The sequence below is a fragment of the Macaca mulatta genome, chromosome 7, assembly GCF_049350105.2.
Source record: "Macaca mulatta isolate MMU2019108-1 chromosome 7, T2T-MMU8v2.0, whole genome shotgun sequence".
NCBI lineage: Eukaryota > Metazoa > Chordata > Mammalia > Primates > Cercopithecidae > Macaca > Macaca mulatta.
Genome location: NC_133412.1, coordinates 37853357 through 37872577, shown reverse-complemented (window position 1 = coordinate 37872577; position 19221 = coordinate 37853357). Strand labels below are relative to the sequence as shown.

The 19221-nt window shown below is 40.4% G+C and overlaps 1 protein-coding gene and 1 long non-coding RNA gene across 3 annotated transcripts in view; one reads left to right on the top strand and one right to left on the bottom strand.

Annotated features, from left to right (window-relative positions):
• LOC144329909 (uncharacterized) overlaps nt 1-19221 on the bottom strand; it is a 113446-nt gene that overhangs the window by 74814 nt on the left and 19411 nt on the right. The window contains exon 3 of the long non-coding RNA XR_013395645.1: nt 6064-6188. This is a non-coding gene — a long non-coding RNA (uncharacterized LOC144329909). The remainder of the gene's footprint in view (nt 1-6063; nt 6189-19221) is intronic.
• The window catches only part of RORA (RAR related orphan receptor A), a 744325-nt gene that overhangs the window by 715255 nt on the left and 9849 nt on the right, over nt 1-19221 (top strand). For both annotated transcript variants that reach the window (XM_015142369.3, XM_001100971.5), the window contains 7 exons: nt 1899-2040; nt 4984-5379; nt 10907-11028; nt 12662-12794; nt 13455-13562; nt 15878-15988; nt 17255-17367. In XM_015142369.3, the coding sequence (XP_014997855.2) occupies nt 1899-2040; nt 4984-5379; nt 10907-11028; nt 12662-12794; nt 13455-13562; nt 15878-15988; nt 17255-17367 (1125 nt within the window). The remainder of the gene's footprint in view (nt 1-1898; nt 2041-4983; nt 5380-10906; nt 11029-12661; nt 12795-13454; nt 13563-15877; nt 15989-17254; nt 17368-19221) is intronic.

Here is a 19221-nt window from a genome sequence, read left to right as displayed (position 1 = left end):
TTAGCTCTTTAGTTGCTTTTTAAAAAATTCAATGGTATATTTTTATCACCTTTTTATATCAATATTTCTGAAATACCATTTGTAGTGGTTGCTGAATTCCATTGTATGAGTATACAATATGACTCTCTTAATTCAGTAATGTTGGACAATTAGGATCTTTCTACATTTTGTATATTATAAATAGTACTGTAAAGAACACCCTTGTAGGAAAATCTTTGTCTTAATATTTCTTTAAGGTGTATTCCTTAAAAGATTAGCTCAGTGGGTAGGCTTTTTAAAAATTTTTCATACAACTGCCAAATTGACCTCCAGAAAAATCGTTTGGTGGGAGAGCACCCTTATCAGTTTGCCTGCCATTCTGTTGATTCTTTAGGATTTTACCTCTCCCCACTAGTGTCACCCTTGTTGGGGTCATCTATCTTCACAATTAAAGCTTTGAAGATAATAATCATCTTTTGTACCCTTCATGGCTTTGCTTCATGGAAATGACTCTACTGATCTTATTTATTTTCTGCATACATCCCTAGCTTGCAAAACCACTGAAAGATAAATCAGCAATAAAAAGATAACAAAGTGGCTCATGCCTATAATCCCAACACTTTGGGACGCCCAGGCGGGAGAATCACTTAAGGCCAGGAGTTCAAGACAGGCCTGGACAACACAGTGAGACCCCCCATCTCGACCAAAAAAAGTTGACTAGATAGATAGATAGATAAGATAGATAGATAGATAGATAGATAGATAGATAGATAGATAGATAGATAGATATAAAATTAGCCAGGCATGATGGTGTGCACCTATAGTCCCAGCTACTCAGGAGGCTGAGGAAGGAGGATGGCTTGAGCCCAGGAGTCCAGCCTGAATGACAGCAAGACCCTGCCCCCTCCCCTGAAAAAAGCCCCCGTGTGTTTGGAAATTAAGGAATATGCTTCTAAATCACATCTGGATTAAAGAAGAAACGTACTGAAAATTAGAACATGTTTTTCACTGAATGAGAATGAAAATACTACATAGTAAAGCTTTGGGGTTGCTTTTAAAACATCACTAAAAGGAAAACTTGACACTTTAAGAATAAACAGTGAAAATTAATCAGCTAAAAGTACAGCTCAGGAACTTAGCAAAAACAAACAAACAAAAATAAAGTTATTGAGGTCAGTAGCTTCTTATACATCTTTGTATCCCCTCTCATTTCCCAAACAGCGCTTGACACATGAGAGCAACTTGATGAGCATCGGACTGGATTTGTTCAATCTTTAAAGGCCATGGTTCTGAACATGTGGTATTTCTAAACTGTCAGGGATGAGGGAATGTTTCCAATCTGATTGATCTGCCAAAATAATCCATCCAAGTGTTATCTAATGCTTGCAATAGTAGATTCGAAGTTGGGGAGTAAGAAATGCCTAACGGGCCATGTGTTGAAGTGGGCTAGTGAAGATTACCATGGTTCACCAGGTTCACAGTGCCCTAGGTTATGGTATGGCTGCCTTTTCCTTAACTTGGAGATTCCAGGGAAGTGTTTTGTGTTTATTGTACAAAAAAATCTCTTGGAGATAAAGGCTAAAGGTAAGTCCCTTTGTATCATTCCATCAGGCACATTGCTTTTGATCATCAGAAGCCAAGAACAAGGACCTGGTCCTATGCCTTTTACATGGGCAACTGTCTGTTGAAGTTAAAGAAAGTTTTGCATGTATAAGGGATGGAGGATTAGGCCCTGGGGATCAATTTTACTCAAGGAAAAAGAAGTGACTTTAATTTCATTAATGGTCTCCTGGATGATTCTGCTACAAGTTTAATTCTCCATTAAATATTAATGCCGCTCAGTGCTTAGCATCCTGCCTTCAGTATCATACCACTCATTCTGACACTAACCTGTTTTATATTTTATAACCGTATCACAGGGCTTTTTCAGGAGAAGTCAGCAAAGCAATGCCACCTACTCCTGTCCTCGTCAGAAGAACTGTTTGATTGATCGAACCAGTAGAAACCGCTGCCAACACTGTCGATTACAGAAATGCCTTGCCGTGGGGATGTCTCGAGATGGTGAGCTCTTACAGCTTGAGTTGTACAGTTGCAAGGGGTTGTGAAAGTGCCTTCTAAAACCTGGACTCAGATCTGCCAATATCTGCCCCGCCTGTCCCCTCCTCATTATTCCACCTCACGCCCCCCATGCTCCTCTGGCAGCTTCATAGAACTCACAACAGCCGCTTCCTCCTCCTCCTCCTCCTCAGTATCAGCCACCTGGCTGATGGGTGGGGGTGGTGTGGAGGAGAAGTGTCTCGTGGTCAGAACACCTTCAGATTTTTGATATTTCAGCCATTATAGGTGGGTCGATTGATTGACGGTAAGTGTCATCTGGGGCCTTACTAAAGATGCCTCCTCTAGGCATTTTCCCCCGTAGGAAACGTGAACCACAACTGTTACTTGCTTTACACTAGTAAGTCTATTGGAGGTTGAGATGAAGCCGCTTTTATGCTAACTGGATATTTTGAATCACATGCCAAAGCCAACTATTTGTACATACAGAATGTGTGAAAATAGTGCAAAGCATGGCTCAATGACAAGTGTTCTTTTCATTAAACGAAGCTACTTTAAGGAATAGAGACCATCTATCATTCCAGTATAAAACGTTTCAAGATCTTCCTGGAAAACTATCTTAAGTGCACTGAATAATCGACACCAGATTTCAAGACAGTTATGCTTATACGTGGAAACTGGGCAGAAAGCACAGCGGGTCCATTTTAAGGATTTTTTCCAAATATACCAGCTGGCTCTCTTAAGAGATCCCTTTGAAGGAAAATGTCTCCTCCAATGGAATTTCAGCCTGTGGAAAAATACTTCAGAATGCGGAGCAGGCTTTCCAACAGTCTGCCTTCCCCGTAATCTGATGTTCTTAGTGCCCGTAAACCTACATAGGCACGAGTTCACTTTTGCTCCTGCATATTCTAAGAGGCCACTCTGTGCACCACTACAAAAGTGAAGCTTTTGTCATTGGAAGTTACAAATCACAGAACTTCCACCATATTCTCAGAAATTCCTGTGACATGCAACTCGGCAGATTTCACCTTCTGATGGTACTAAACTGACAAAGTTAGGTATATCTCCTCCATTTGTAAGTTCAAATCACAAGTTGTGTGTGCATTTTCTCAAGAGCTGGTCCCTTTATTTCACTTACAGGATATAATTGCCATTGTTAATATTAAGACAAAAGTTAAATCATAATTGCAGAGTCACAGCAGAAAGTTTCACCTGTGGGTATTAGGCCCCTTAGGTGTCCTAGAAAATGTTTTCCAAAACATTAAGCACCTTCAGTATGCCTTCTGAAAATTTTGCGTATAAGAAATAGCACAAGTTGTTGTAGGCATAGAATGAATTCTGGAGGTTATGAAATTATGGTTCTGAAACTCAGAGCCCACATCAGCCTGGTTGCTGCCTGAGCAGCGCCACCTAAGTTTGTTATCTGAGTTGTGGAAACTGGAAAGTGACCAGTATTCCAGCTCACTTGTTTCCTCTGTGAACAAGGACAGAGCGTCCTCTTTGGCAAGAAAAGAATTCACCACCTGGCCACTGTGGGGGCTTTGGTTCCCAACTTTGTGTCCATCTATCCTGACTCCTGCCCTGGACTCTCATAACTATGATCTTAGTCAAATGGATGGATGCATCCACCCCATCAGCTATAAATTTAATCACAATCTATTAGGAGAACTAAGTCCCTCCAGCAAAGGCTGAGTCTAGCTGAAAAATCAATGAGTTCATGGAAGAAGTCAGACCAGGAAATCATAGGGTTTTTTGTTTGTTTTTGTTTTCAGTTATCTTGGTGTTTCACAAGAATTCATTTGATATTCTGAATGAACTGGAAAGTTACTATAGTGATGGCTCCACTTTAAATATGGGGACACATCCCAAAGAGAAGCATTACAAACAGAAATCTGCCCAACAAGGATTATATATTATAAGGATCTTATAACACCATATTTGTCCTTTCCAAATCCTGATGCTGTGATTACTTGAGGCTAAATGAGAACAGCAGAAAGTGTTTAAAGATGGGTCCGGCTGGGTGTGATGGCTCACACTTGTAATCCCAGCACTTTGGGAGGATGAGGCTGGAGGATTGCTTGAGCCCTGGAGTTCCAGACCTCAAGCCAGGGCAACATAGCAAAAATCCACCTCTACATAAAGTGAAAAAATTAGCTGGGTGTGGTGGTGTGCACACGTGGTCCCAGCTACTTAGGAGGCCGAGGTGGGAGGATCGCTTGAACCTTAGAAGGTTGAGGCTGCAGTGAGCCACGTTCACATCACTGCACTTCAGCCTGGGTGACAGAGAGCAAGACTCTGTCTCTAAATAAATAAATAAATAAAAAGATGGGTCTCAGGGTTCCACAGGGGCTGCCATGACCTATGAGTGGAGGAGGGGCTTCTTGGGTCAGGTACTCTGATGTAATTCAAAGAATTAGAGAGGCCTCGTCCAGTTCATTCAGACCTCACAATGCAGCTGCAGAATTAGCCATTTGATCAAGGAGGACTGTCAGAGCGCACAGGGCGGTGAACTGAATGAGCGCTGAGGTTTGGCTGCTTTTTACTCCTCGAACCCTGCGCCTTGGTCTGCATGTGGGAGAGAAAGAGGCAGCCTAAACCAGCTGCACAGAGGGAGAGTGAACAGCCCATTAAGTTATCAGTGGGGCCCAGTGGGTAGAGTGGGGATGTGACAGCAGGAAAACAGAGATGGCATCTCTCTGGGCCTCTCCTACCTGCACCAGGTCTCTTTCTGCAACATGAGTTTCTCTGGGATGTGTGTTTGCTGTTGGGGAGCTGGAGTGAGCCTGTGTGGGTTGGAACTGTTTTCACCTCTGAATATGTCCTTATTTTGTGGTCATGCAGTTTTGGATTGAGATTGTCTGAGACTTCAAAGGAAACCCCAAAGCTCGCAGGAGAGAATATTGAAGAAAAGCGCATTGTATGTAGTATGGTTTGGCTTTTTTCTTCCAGCTGTAAAATTTGGCCGAATGTCAAAAAAGCAGAGAGACAGCTTGTATGCAGAAGTGCAGAAACACCGGATGCAGCAGCAGCAGCGCGACCACCAGCAGCAGCCTGGAGAGGCCGAGCCGCTGACGCCCACCTACAGCATCTCGGCCAACGGGCTGACGGAACTTCACGACGACCTCAGTAACTACATTGATGGGCACACCCCTGAGGGGAGTAAGGCAGACTCCGCCGTCAGCAGCTTCTACCTGGACATACAGCCTTCCCCAGACCAGTCAGGTCTTGATATCAATGGAATCAAACCAGAACCAATATGTGACTACACACCAGCATCAGGCTTCTTTCCCTACTGTTCGTTCACCAACGGCGAGACTTCCCCAACTGTGTCCATGGCAGAATTAGGTAATGGCATGCATGCTTCTCCTGGGATGCTCTGTTCATGCCCTTTAAAGTAAAAGGGGCATGTCTGACTTTCCTCTAATGAGTTCTGCTAAATGTTGCAATTCACCTTTACCATTTGGGCCACTTCATTTTTCTGCGCTGCCCCCTTGCTTTTGACCCTCTGCTGTTTCCCATGGTTTATCCAATACCTGCATTGACCTCTCAGCATTAGAAATGGGACAAAACCAACGGAAGCAGTCTTTGAATTCTGCAGAAAACTGGAAGCTCAGGAAATGGCTACATTAACTTCATTAGTGGTTTAGTTATATTCCAGGGATTGCTTTATACCTAAGGTGACGAAAGAAAATGGCAGTCCACAAACTGAACTTGGCCCATAGACGTATTTTTTTGACCAGTGCAGTTTTAAAATTTTTGAATCAGTTGCTAATATTTAAATTTGGATAATTATACCCAAAAGTTCAGATTTTTTGGCTTCTTGTGGGAGGGGAAAAAATGATCTATTTACAGTGGGCCAACATTTGTGAATGTCAACAGCCAACTGGCAACAGCCAGGGGCTTACACCTTTCAATGGGCCCACCCCACTCCTGGCATTTATATCATATGCACAGCCCCTGTAGGCATCTAAGTTTTGCAACTCTGATATACAGTATAAATGTTCAACAGAAATTAGCTGCTTTACTTACCAGAATGATCTGATGATGGATATTGGTGAAAAATTGATGTAATTCATATAAGGCTCACCATGCAAAAGACAAAAAACTGTCCTTTTCTTATTGCTGGAACATTACTGCTTCTTGGGAGATGTGACCTAGAAATGTTGATAACACAGACAATGGGCAACTTTCCATTTCAAGGAGGTTGTGTTAACATCCACTGCTATATTTAATCGATTTTTAAGTACAGCACTATTATTAGAAAAACTTTGATAAGAACCTTTGTAGTTTTTGAATTTGATCTGCTCCTCCTGGTGGTTCCTCACACAAGGTTATAATCCTTTGGGATATTTCAATTAGTTGCTGTGGAGATGACTAAGTTAATACGAGGAGAGAATGAAGACTTCAGATGGAAAAGAAACAGCAGGTTCAGACTTGAGCACAGAAATCCTCAGTTCACAGAAATAATGGCTGTGTTCTTTAGACGGTTTCTCTACCTCTGCACCCCATAAAACATCTTTTAAGTGAAAATTTATATTTCCAGTAAAATCTTTCTCCAAATAGAACAAATTGAATGTTCTTTACAGTTTTTACACAAGCATCTCTTTATGGGTCTAAATTTAAATCCTCAAGAGCAGAGACATTTTAAGCCTGGTCTTTAACCACTGAACAGCATTAAAAGGTGTATTGCAGCTCTTTTGATTAACAGAGAAACCTCTGAACTAGAAGCCAAGCTGAGCAGAGGTAGGTTTGGTTTTTTTTTTTTCTTGAACTAGAACAAAAACCTTCCATTTTTGTCATGAAATCTTGGTTGGCTGAGCCTTAAGCAGAACTGTAATGAAAGTAAAATTTTCAGATATGAATAAGGATTTGATTGAAAGCTGAAATGATACCATGAAAAATGACCTGACTCACTTTAGGTTTGCTTCCACCTTACCGTAAGTATTAGTGACTCTGTCCTGTTTGCTTGTCAAATGTTCAATCCTGAAATAAATCCATAGGCCTTAGGCAAAGCATTGCCCTTGAACATGGCACTTTGGCTAAAAAATGCACTGACACCGAAGTGGGGCCAAAGATGGCTGAGCTGATTCCCTGAGGCTCCCGGACAAGTCAGCTTCCTCTTCCGTGGTCTCACTCTCCAGTGCAGTCTGGGAGCCCTGCCCCCTCATTGCTTGCTCTATGTGCTTTTAAATTAGGAATTTTTCATAGGTGGTGTGGCATTTTCCAGGATAAATTAAATGAGATCATCACTAGGAGAATTCCCAAACCCAAAACTAAACTAGCATTTATCTGGAAAGGATATAATTGGGCTGTAATTCTCTTATCCCATTTATGCATGCAATGGGAACTAAGAGTTTCATGGGAACTAAGAGTATCATGAAAGTGGCCCAAGTCTTGTTGCTGCTTCTCCAAAGCTACTTACATTTCCCTGGTATTTCTTTTGGGGCTTACAGCCTGCTATCTCTTTAAGACTCTTGACTTCATTTTAGGCTAAACTTTGTCATCAGATTTTAAACAAATGAAACCAATTATGTAATAGGAAGATAAATTATAAACCAACACATCCTAAGTCCAATTCTCTCTTTCAAGTGTAGTATGCACAACCTATTACTTTTAGTGAAAAATATGTCTTCATCCTTGGCTAGGAAATTTTGCCCTTGGTGTACAATTAGTACCTGAATTATACATTCCAGATAAACAACCTAGGTTTTAAGTGCAAATTATGTTTGTTACTATAATTGATATCTAAAGCTTTGCACAGGAGAAACAACTGATATATTGGGCAAACATGAGACAAGAAATCCACTTATATGGGTGGTGGTCCTAGCATTAATATAAGTTGTACAACCCAGTATAAGTCACATAACATCTGTGAGCTGTAGTTTCTCTACCCCTAGAATATAAAGGTCTGTGTCTCAATCATAGCTCTGCCACTTGCCAGCTGTGACACCTTGAAGAAGTCACTTCACTGTGGTTCAGTTTCCTCATCTGTAAAATTGAGATAATACTAGTACCTTTCTCCTGGGGTTGTTATAAGGATTAAGTGAGAAAACACATATATTTAGGATAGATACAAATTAGGTGGGACTGGCATATAGTAAATGCTATATGTGTTAACTGTTATCATAATTCTTAATGTCATTATTATTTGTTAAACAAGGACAGTTTGGACTAGATGCTTTCTAAAGTTCCTTCCCACTGTGAAAATCTGTGACTAACTCAGAAGCCAGGACTTCCCATCTGAAGTATCAAAGCGCTGGCTGTATTGCTGAAGTAGTCATGGTTGGGGCACATGACTTGCCCCAGTCACAAAGTGAGGTAGATAGATTATCTGCTGAGCTCAGACAAGCCAGGTCTCCTAACTCCTAGCACAAAGTATTTCACTATTCCAGACTTTATCTGAGAGACCACGCTTAAATTCTCGACTTTTATTCAGCCTGACCATACTCGCATTTGCTGAAATGGAGATTTAAAAATAGCAAAGTGTCTAAAATCTTACACTTGCCAAATCGACTATGAATTGGAATGAAAGGCTGTTGGTGAGCAGATGGTGTGAATGCAACCACTGCCCTCTACTGGTATGTCATGTACATTGCATGATTTGTTGTCTCACTTTTTATTGGCTGTTTTAAATAGGTAGGGATAAGTGGCCACAGTTTCTTAAGACAAAGTGAAACCACAAGATGCTAAGTATCTTATTAACTAGAAATGAAGCATAACCTGGAAGGAAATGATATGAGCCTCTTCTCATCCTTCACTCCACAGCATTCCCCTCTGCTTCCCCGTGAACTCTTCATCTTCATTTTTTTATTGGCAAAAATTGGTTTACATTCTAGAAACGATCTTATATAGTGAGAGTTCTTTCCAAAAGAGGTAGTTCACTACCTTATTTATGTATTTTCTTGTTTCTTACTCACCATTATTTTTGTCTTTACTCACCTCTTCTCAAGCATCATTGATTCTAAGACACATAATTTACTGGCTTCTCCCTCTCACTCTCAGTTTCTCATTCTTTCCTTTACATTTGTTCTTTTATTTATGTGTGTGTGTGTGTGTGTGTGTGTGTTTATGTTATTTATTCATGCTGTTTTAGTGTCTGTGTGTTTCCAAGAAGGGCTGTTCAGGTTTATTATGTTTCAGTGTCTCTAAGGAGATTCTGGTTTCCAGCTCCATTTAGGTGAACCTGCTCTGTTTTCACACAAACAAGTCTGCTTCTGTTTGACAAAAGCAGTAACAAATTTCCAAACAAATAGATACTCTCTCTAGTGTTGCCAAGTTTGCATTCAGCACCATTCTTTTAAAATGGCTTGCCTATTCTATGGTCAAAACCCTAGGGAGAGGGATCATTTTTTGATATGGTTTTATATTCATGGGATTTTGTCAATTCTTTTTAAAGAAATACTTCTTTAATCATCCTTCCCTTCCAGAACAGTTATTACCAAGCTACTCCAAATTGTTAGTTCCTGGCATCTAGATTCCAGCAGCCTTCCATGTGGTCCTCCTGCCTGAGCTTCTCTGTGCTGCAATCCACCAAGCACAAAACTGCTTGTTCCATTTCCCCAGATATAATTTTATTTTCATTTTTATTTTTTTTAAGATGGACTCTCGCTCTGTTATCCAGGCTGGAGTGCAGTGGTGCGATCTTGGCTCACTGCAATGTCTGGCTTTCAGGTTCAAGTGATTCTCCTGCTTCAGCCTCCCAAGTAGCTGGGATTACAAGTGCCCGCCACCACACCCAGCTAATTTTTGTATTTTCAGTAGAGACAGAGTTTCACCATGTTGGCCAGGCTGGTCTCAAACTCTAGACCTCATGCCTCAGCCTCCCAAGTAGCTGGGATCACGGCAGCCACCACCATGCCCTTGTATTTTTAATAGATACATGTTGGCCAGGCCGGTCTTGAACTCCTGACCTCAAGTGGTCTGCCCACCTCAGCCTCCCAAAGTGCTGGGATTACAGGCGTGAGCCACCACACCCAGCCAATCTCTTCCATTTCTGACTATCTTATTATCTAATGTCTTGAATTGTCCTTCCAGTGTGTTCATATGTGTTTGCCAGATTACAAGTTCCTAGAGAAAACTTCTTTGGCCTCTAAGTCTTTAATATCTTCAAACTCCTTAAGCTCAAGTATAATAACTAATATTCGGTAGCACATTCTAAGTAATCCTCCGCATTCTAAGGGCTCAACTCTTTTAATTCTCATAGCAGCCCTGTGAAATAGGTACCATTTCCCTCATTTTACAAATGAGGAAACCAAGCACAAAGAGGTTAAATAACATACCCGAGATCGCATAGCTAGTAAGTAGCAGAGCTGAGATACAGACTCAAATGGTCTAGCTCCAGAGTCTATGACTTCACAACTACACTATGCATAGCCACATGGTAGGCCCTCAGTAATGCTTATTCTGCAATTTGCAGGAAAAACTAAATAAATACCTAGTTGTCACCATAAAAGAGTATCATTTTCTAGTTTTTCAAGAATAAGAATAATCCTTCCCAGGTCAATGTTATGTGGCAGATGTGTCTTCATAAAAATGCCAAGAAGAAACACCAGGTTAATCATTTCCTATGTCTATCTAGGTCAGTATTTTATCGTTCCTAGACATGAGTATAAAGACACAGAACAAGGGCAAAGTCAGGAGGGTCTCTGAAGTCACCAAGTCGTATCTTCAAATGTTGGCTTTGCAAAGTCCCTATCCTCTTTCATGTTGCCAAATACAAAACAGTTCCAAATTACTTGTTTAAATGTGTAAAGACAGTCAAAACCCGCACAGACATTGTTTTCGACTTGTTATTTTTTAAAGTAAATATTACATCACCAGTTATTCAAAGAACTTGGCTTTTCATGTTTGTGATCTCCTGTTTTCTCCTTAGAACACCTTGCACAGAATATATCTAAATCTCATCTGGAAACCTGCCAATACTTGAGAGAAGAGCTCCAGCAGATAACGTGGCAGACCTTTTTGCAGGAAGAAATTGAGAATTATCAAAACAAGGTATGATCTGAGGAATTTTTCCTCCTAGGATTGAGGCAGTATTGGGGAGGGTGTTGGTATAGGAAATTTGGTCAAGAGTTCCCACAGACCAAAGAATGAGTGTCTTTCATCAGATATCAGGTTTCTGTTTAAATATCTTTTTTCCAAAGCTGCTAATGTACTTGAAGCTTTGCAGATGCCTGCATGCAAAATTTCAGCAATAGCAAATAATTTCTATTGTGCTTTCTAGGTATACACATACCTCCTTCCATTTGTCAACAGGAGAATAGATTAAGCAGCTTCCAAAAGCCCAAATGAATTGAGATTTGTCTCAATATCCCAATCAAAGATTTTAAGGTCTGGAAGTTCATGTAAAATAATCTCAGCCTCATGTTTCTGAAAGTTGACAAGGAAGCTTCATGTTTCTGGAAGTTGTATTAGGGAGTATATACAAAAAAAGTGTAGAAGCTATGATCGTGACTGCAGTCTGAACCTAGCAATATGAGGCTGACAAATAGTGCCCTACTTGCCTTTTTCTATAAAACACCCAGATCGACAGGATTATCTAGGTGAATCCATTTTACATTTGAGGAAAACTAACATCCATTGGCATGTCTGGAGAGTGAAACATCAAGACCAGACCTTGACTCCTGGATCCTAATTCAGTGTTTCTTCCACCCCATCATATCGGTGGAAACAGTCTGAAACTAAGATTAGGGAAACAAGTTGGCAACAAAACACATCCAGATCATTCTGTAACTGAATTGGAGAGTGCGAATATAAAAGGAATTTAACAGGACATGTTGGGGAATAGCAACACATCACTTTGTTTGCCTTTGAGGTAGCAGGTAATGCCAGCAGCCAAAGCTACAAAGGAGAAGCAAGAAAACAGTAAGAAGCAACAAAGTATATGAAATGGGATTTTAGAGTCAGAGATGCTTGGATTTGAATCCTAGCTCCCATATCCACTAGTTTTTTGTTTTGTTTTGTTTTGAGACAGCCAGTTTTGTTTTGTTTTGTGCCCAGGCAGAAAAATATTCTTACGAAAGTGAATTAAGGATGTCATAAAGGTTCTCTAGAGGTGGTATTTATCAGAATATGCCGTGCCTAGCTCATAGTAGGTGCACAATAAATTCAGTTGATTCCTCCTTTTCTCCCTTTCCCCAAGTAAAGTGGTATTAAATTTTCCAAGGCAAAATAATTACTTAAAAGAAGATCCAGGCTGGACGCGGTAGCTCATGCCTGTAATCCCAGCACTTTGGGAGGTCCAGGCAGACAGATCACTTGAGGTCAGGAGTTCAAGACCAGCCTGGCCAACATGGTAAAACTCTGTCTCTATTAAAAATATAGAAATTAGCTGGGTGTGGTGGCATGTGCCTCTAATCCCAGATACTCAGGAGGCTGAGGCAGGAGAATCACTTGAACCCAGGAGGCAGAGGTTGCAGTGAGCTGAGATCACGCCACTGCACTCCAGCCTGGGTGACAGAGCAAGACTCCATCTCAAAAAAAAAAAAAAAAAAAGAAGATCCTACTTTACCACTCTTCGTGGCCCAGGGCTAAAGCAGTGGCATGCTTTGCTTTCATAACTCTTCAACTTCTGCTACAAAACCTAACATCTTCCTGGAGGATGTTAATGTGTTTCCCTCTTTAACAGCAGCGGGAGGTGATGTGGCAATTGTGTGCCATCAAAATTACAGAAGCTATACAGTATGTGGTGGAGTTTGCCAAACGCATTGATGGATTTATGGAACTGTGTCAAAATGATCAAATTGTGCTTCTAAAAGCAGGTATGTGCTTTGCAAGTGAATTTTGAGATCTCTTCCTAACCTGCTTTCATCCGCTTATTAAAGAAATGCTTGGTAAGGAAGGTGTCGGGAACAGTTTTTCTCCAATGATAATAGCTCAGGTTTTTCTTAGCAGAAATGGAGTTCTTCTGAAAGGTTTTGAGATATATTCAGGAAACATTCCCCCCCACTTCACTTCTCTTCTAGATGAAAAGATTAATTTGAAGGTCACCTGCATTCCCAAATTTTCCCATCACCTGTGTTTTGTTTCTACACTCCAAGTCCTCCGAGTTTACGATGTTAGGAAGAAGGAAGTAGAACTCAGAAAGATATACTTGTTTTTGATTCTTGGTTTAGTACATGTGAATAAATGTTTTCCTAGCAACTCTGAGACTCAGCATTGCGAGGTAGAAGAGTGCTAAGGAAGTAATTTATAAATCAACCCTCACTTCAGTTAAACAGGCCTTAGCTTCAGCACAACAGTCTTTACAGAAAACTCTGTCTTTTTGGATAGACAGCTGATGTGACTGAGAACCAGCTAGCTAAACTGCACACGACACCCACCATTCTATCTCAGAAGGAGTCTCTACATGAGCACCTTAGAAACAAACTCACTAACATCAGATGACCCAAATGACCTGAACCATTTCTGCCTCTGCTTAGGTTCTCTAGAGGTGGTGTTTATCAGAATGTGCCGTGCCTTTGACTCTCAGAACAACACCGTGTACTTTGATGGGAAGTATGCCAGCCCCGACATCTTCAAATCCTTAGGTAAGGGGTATCAAGGTGTCTTTTCTTCAAATCAGGGCTATAGGAAAAGATACGGGTTGAGTGAAAGCTCTGCTTGGACAAAATGAAAACTGGTTATTCAGAAACAAAAATTAAGGGATTTTATACCTATTTTACTTTCTAATTAGTCACTGTAGAAAAGTCATATAGCTCGGCTGGGCACGGTGGCTCACGCCTGTAATCCCAGCACTTTGGGAGGCTGAGGCAGGCAGATCATGAGGTCAGGAGATCGAGACCACGGTGAAACCCCATCTCTACTAAAAATACAAAAAATTAGCCAGGTGTGGTGGTGGGCGCCTGTAGTCCCAGCTACTCAGGAGACCGAGGCAGGAGAATGGTGTGAACCCAGGAGGTGGAGCTTGCAGTGAGCCGAGATTGCGCCACTGTACTCCACTCTGGGCGACACAGCAAGACTCCGTCTGAAAAAAAAAGTCATATAGGACAAAAGTTTTTTGTCTACATTACATGTAAAGATCTAGAGTTTCATTTTATCTAGTTGGTAATCAAAGGGATTTATATTATGTGTCCTTCCAGTTCCCTTCTAAATTTTTTTTTTTTTTTTCTTGAGACGGAGTCTTGCTCTGTCGCCCAGGCTGGAGTGTAGTGGCCGGATCTCAGCTCACCGCAAGCTCCGCCTCCCAGGTTCACGCCATTCTCCTGCCTCAGCCTCCTGAGTAGTTGGGACTACAGGTGCCTGCCACCTTGCCCAGCTAGTTTTTTTTTTTTTTTTTTTTTTTGTATTTTTTAGTAGAGATGGGGTTTCACTGTGTTAGCCAGGATGGTCTCGCTCTCCTGACCTCGTGATCTGCCCGTCTCGGCCTCCCAAAGTGCTGGGATTATAGGCTTGAGCCACCGCGCCCGGCCCCCTTCCAGATTTCAAGAAACCAGATTTGCTGGTGATACATTATTCAGATAACCTTTAGGATGTGAGTTGATACATAAGATTAAGCAAAGGACAGAAGCTTTGCCCTTCCATCCCCCTCAAACAGTAACCATCAATGAGACTGACATGCAGATATCAAAGAAAGAAAAGTTATAGCTAAGTGAAACCATGACATATAATTTATAAATAAATAATTTGGGGCCAGGCGTGGTGACTCATGCCTATAATCCCAGCACTTTGGAAGGCCAAGGCAGGCAGATCACCTGAGGTTAGGAGTTTGAGACCAGCCTGGCCAACATGGCAAAGCCCTATCTCTACTAAAAATTCAAAAATTAGCTGGGCATGGTGGTGCGTGCCTGCAGTCCCAGCTACTCAGGAGGCTGAGGCAAGAGAATCACTTGAAACCGGGAGGTGGAGATTTAAGTGAGCCGAGATCGTGCCACTGCACCCCAGCCTGGGTGACAAAGTGAGACTCTGTCTCAAAATAATTAATAATAATAAATTTTGGATTTCTATAATTTAAATAAAATGAATATAGTTATTAAGAAGAATGGATAAGTATCTAAAATGAGTGATTTTTTAAAAAGTTACATGACAGAAGATATATATAATGAACTGTCATGTAGCACATTGTCATTTAAATATATACATTTGTATGTAAAATATGCAAATCTGAAGGAATAGACACCAGACTTAACCAGTCTTTTGGAAAATGGATTATTATTTTAGGGGACTTTCACATTCTGTGTTTTCAGGTTGGTAAATAGTTATAATAGTTTTACTATCATAATGTGTCATTTGTTAACATTTTTAAGAATGTTTCAGATTAAATAGCGTTGAAAACAAAAACGAGTTAATTTAACATATAAGTTAGAATGTGACTACTAGACTCTATAGGTTAAAAGTGTAGGCTCTGAAATCAGGCAGCCTAGCTTTGCTTCTTAGGTTGTACTTTCTACCTGTGTGACCATAGGTGCATTACTTTCCAAGTCTCAGTTTCCTCACCTCTAAAATTGGGATAATAATAATCCTTCCTTCATAGAGCTGTCGTAAAATAAGAAGAAACCCCAAGAAATATCTTAGAGCAATACTTGCCATAGTAATCACACAACAAAAGTTCAGTCTCATTATTTTGAATGAGGATGTTGGTGGTAATGGTGATGTGATGGAAGTGGTGGCAGTGGTGGTGATGGCTAAACAGATTTTTCTTTTAAGATTTTAAACTATTAAACTGTAGAAATGCTACTACTATTCCTTCTGCTCTTCAATCACTAGATCTCTCTTCATCTTCCCCATGTTTTTCTCCTAAGACCTCCTATGGGTCTTAGGAGAACCTTAGGAAAACCTAAGACCTAGGTTTTTCTCCTAAGACAATAACCAAACTTCTAAGCTGTCTTTATTTTCATTCTGGCAGGTTGTGAAGACTTTATTAGCTTTGTGTTTGAATTTGGAAAGAGTTTATGTTCTATGCACCTGACTGAAGATGAAATTGCATTATTTTCTGCATTCGTACTGATGTCAGCAGGTAAGATAACCAAATAAAAATGGTTTTAGAATTGTCTGAGATAAAGAATTTTTACAAGGCCCATACGTTTAATAGCTGTAAAATATTTGGGAGCTACTAAGAGAGGTCTCCACCCTTATTAAATTGGATTTTAAGTCTTCAAATAACACCCTCTCTTCTCTTCTCCACCCCCCAACACAAATATATATTAAGAAAACCTCATGCCTTTCAGATAAAATGTAAAGAAATGAGAATTGAATAAAATCCAGTCCAGAATTAACCTCCTGATACCAAGAGAAATGCTGTAGTAGAATAGGGTTGCCTTTCTTAACACCAGTCTCCAGGATAACGTGATTTTTAAGACATCCTATTTTTCGTTAAAATCCATTTGGATGTCATCCACTAGATTATCTGAATTTAATCTGTGTTTTCAACCAGTACTGCATGTTTGGAGATCATCACTTTGCTAAGTTACTACCTTCTATTTGGAAGACTTACACATAAAAACTGTATCCAAAATTAACGACCCTTAAGTCACTTGGAATTCTTTTTTTTTTTTTTTTTTTTTTTTTTTGAGACAGAGTCTCGCTCTGTCACCCAGGCTGGAGTGCAGTGGCGCGATCTCCACTCACTGCAAGCTCCGCCTCCTGGGTTCACGCCATTCTCATGTTTCAGACTCCCGTGTAGCTGGGACTACAGGCGCCCGCCACCATGCCAGGCTAATTTTTGTATTTTTAGTAGAGATGGGGTTTCACAGTGTTAGCCAGGACGGTCTCGATCTCCTGACCTTGTGATCCGCCCGTTTCGGCCTCCCAAAGTGCTGGGATTACAGGCGAGAGCCACCGTGCCCGGCCTGTCACTTGGAATTCTATTGACAATTTTAGTTGACAAAGATTACTAGAAAACTTTCGTATTTTTCAGAAAAGCTAGCAGGATTGATAATGAATATTTCAGTCCGAAGTATAATTATTAGAACGTCCCGAGGGGCCATGATGGTTTCATTTGCATTCATATGAGTATGGCCTCATATTTAATTGTTTATCCTTTGGAAGGGAAGGATCCTTCCTTTATGTATTGGTAAAATGGAAAGGTTTAACACCCTGTTTTGTAACTTCCTTAGATCACTTTTCATTCCATTAGGAGAAATTTTGAAAGAGGAGTGAAACTGACCTCTGAGTCTGTAAATATTCATTGTGATATAATTATCTGTATCAAAAGCATCCGGAGAAGGGGGATCTTGACACCATGTCGGAGGAATGCTAAAGAATATCATTTTTTTATGTTTAGATCGCTCATGGCTGCAAGAAAAGGTAAAAATTGAAAAACTGCAACAGAAAATTCAGCTAGCTCTTCAACACGTCCTACAGAAGAATCACCGAGAAGATGGAATACTAACAAAGGTGAGTGCCGAAGGCTTCTGGTTGGCATGGCCTGAACTATCCCTTGGCACAAATCATGCTGCCAGTATGGTCATGTAAGTCATACGACCAATTCCCAAAAGTATCAGAAAGCAACAGGCTACCAAAAAGAAATAAATTTCCATTTCAGTAAAATTCTGTTGAGCCAAAACTCATTATTCAGTCTAAATTATACTTATTATCATTGATTACAAAGTGTCCTGCAACAATAAGGCAATATAGGAAAAAAAGTTACATTCTAGAAATTCTCTTCCATCAAAGTTGGGCATAAAGCAGAGTTAATATTCTGCACTGACATAAATTAGAAAAGTAATCTTTGAATTTATTTATTTTTTAGAGATAGGGTCTCACTCTGTCTCCCAGGCAGGAGTGAAGTGGCACAATCATAGCTCTATGCAACCCTGAACTTCTGGGCTCAAAAGATCCTTCTGTCTCAGTCTCCTGAGTAGTTGAGACTACAGGTGTATGTGCTACCACACTTGGTTAATTTATTTATTATTTTTTGTAGAAATTGGTATCTCGCTATGTATCTCGCTATGTTGCCCAGGCTGGTCTCGAACTCCTGGCCTCAAGCAGTCTTCCCTCCTCCACCTCCCATAGAGCTGAGATTATAGGAGTGAACCACTGTGCCCAGCCTATAATCTTTGAATTTAGAAAGAAGTTATAAAGGACTAAAAGACTTAATCAGAATGACCATATATACTAATATTAGTTCCACTTCCATTAAATTCATTAGTCATCAACAGTAAATGACTTTTGCATTTTTGTCAATTTCCCATCACTACTCTGTATTCAAAGCATAAGGTTGCATTTTTACCTATCATTATCTTTCACAATAAAAATATGATTGTAATGCCATTTTTTTAAATGTGCTAATATCCATCAGTGCCACTGCTAGTAGTATGTATTTGGTCTTAGAAAAATCAGCCCTGTTCTTTCTTATTTTATGTATTTTATTGTGTGAGATGATGTGAGAGGTTTTTGGTTTTGTTTTCTTGTTTATTTGTTTGCTTTTTTTTTTCTCCTTTATAGTTATGTTAGATCAGAAAGGGATAACTGGGGGTTAATTGCTGTTTTTGCTTTTGATTTCGCACCTGTTAGGTCAGAAAAGGGTAACTGGGGATTAATTGCTGTTTTGCTTTTGATTTTGCACCTGTTAAATGAGGACATGGGGCAGGAATGAGAAGTGGAAGGGAAGCGCCCTGTCAGGAGCTTCACTCTCTTCTCCATCTTTTTGCCCAAATGCAACGGTACCATTATGATCTCTGATTATAAACAGCACTTAACATGTAGACAAGATCTGGTGAAAACATTTCCTAGAGAAGGTTATTCTGGGTTAAAATAATAAGCATTTTGCCTTTGTGAGGTGCTGTGGAATCTGAAAGTAATTTTGCAAATTGTGTCATTATCCTTAGCTGATAAATGGTCAATGCTGGGCCCTCCATCCAGGTCTTCTGACTCGATTATTTTGCTCAGACCCAGCATTGCTTTATTACAGGCAAAACTTCTTATCGAAAAGAAACTTGTAGTTATCGGAGTTGACTAGTGCCAGTTCTGCATAAAATGTGTAGAGTATGCCATCATCTCTGGTTGCAGTGCCCTCACTACCCACCCACCACTGCCCCTCACCCACTTCTCTATCACCAGACATCTTCTTTTTGCACAGTGGTAGAGGGCAGGGTTCCAGGAAGTAGAGAGAAGGCATCTTGGAGTAGAAGGAGAAGTCAAGAGCCTTGGGTTCTGTACGAGTCTGCCGCTGACAAGCTGTGCCAACTTTTGCTTATGAACATCTTTTCTAGTTATTAAATTATTCATCTTGAAAATTATATTTAATGT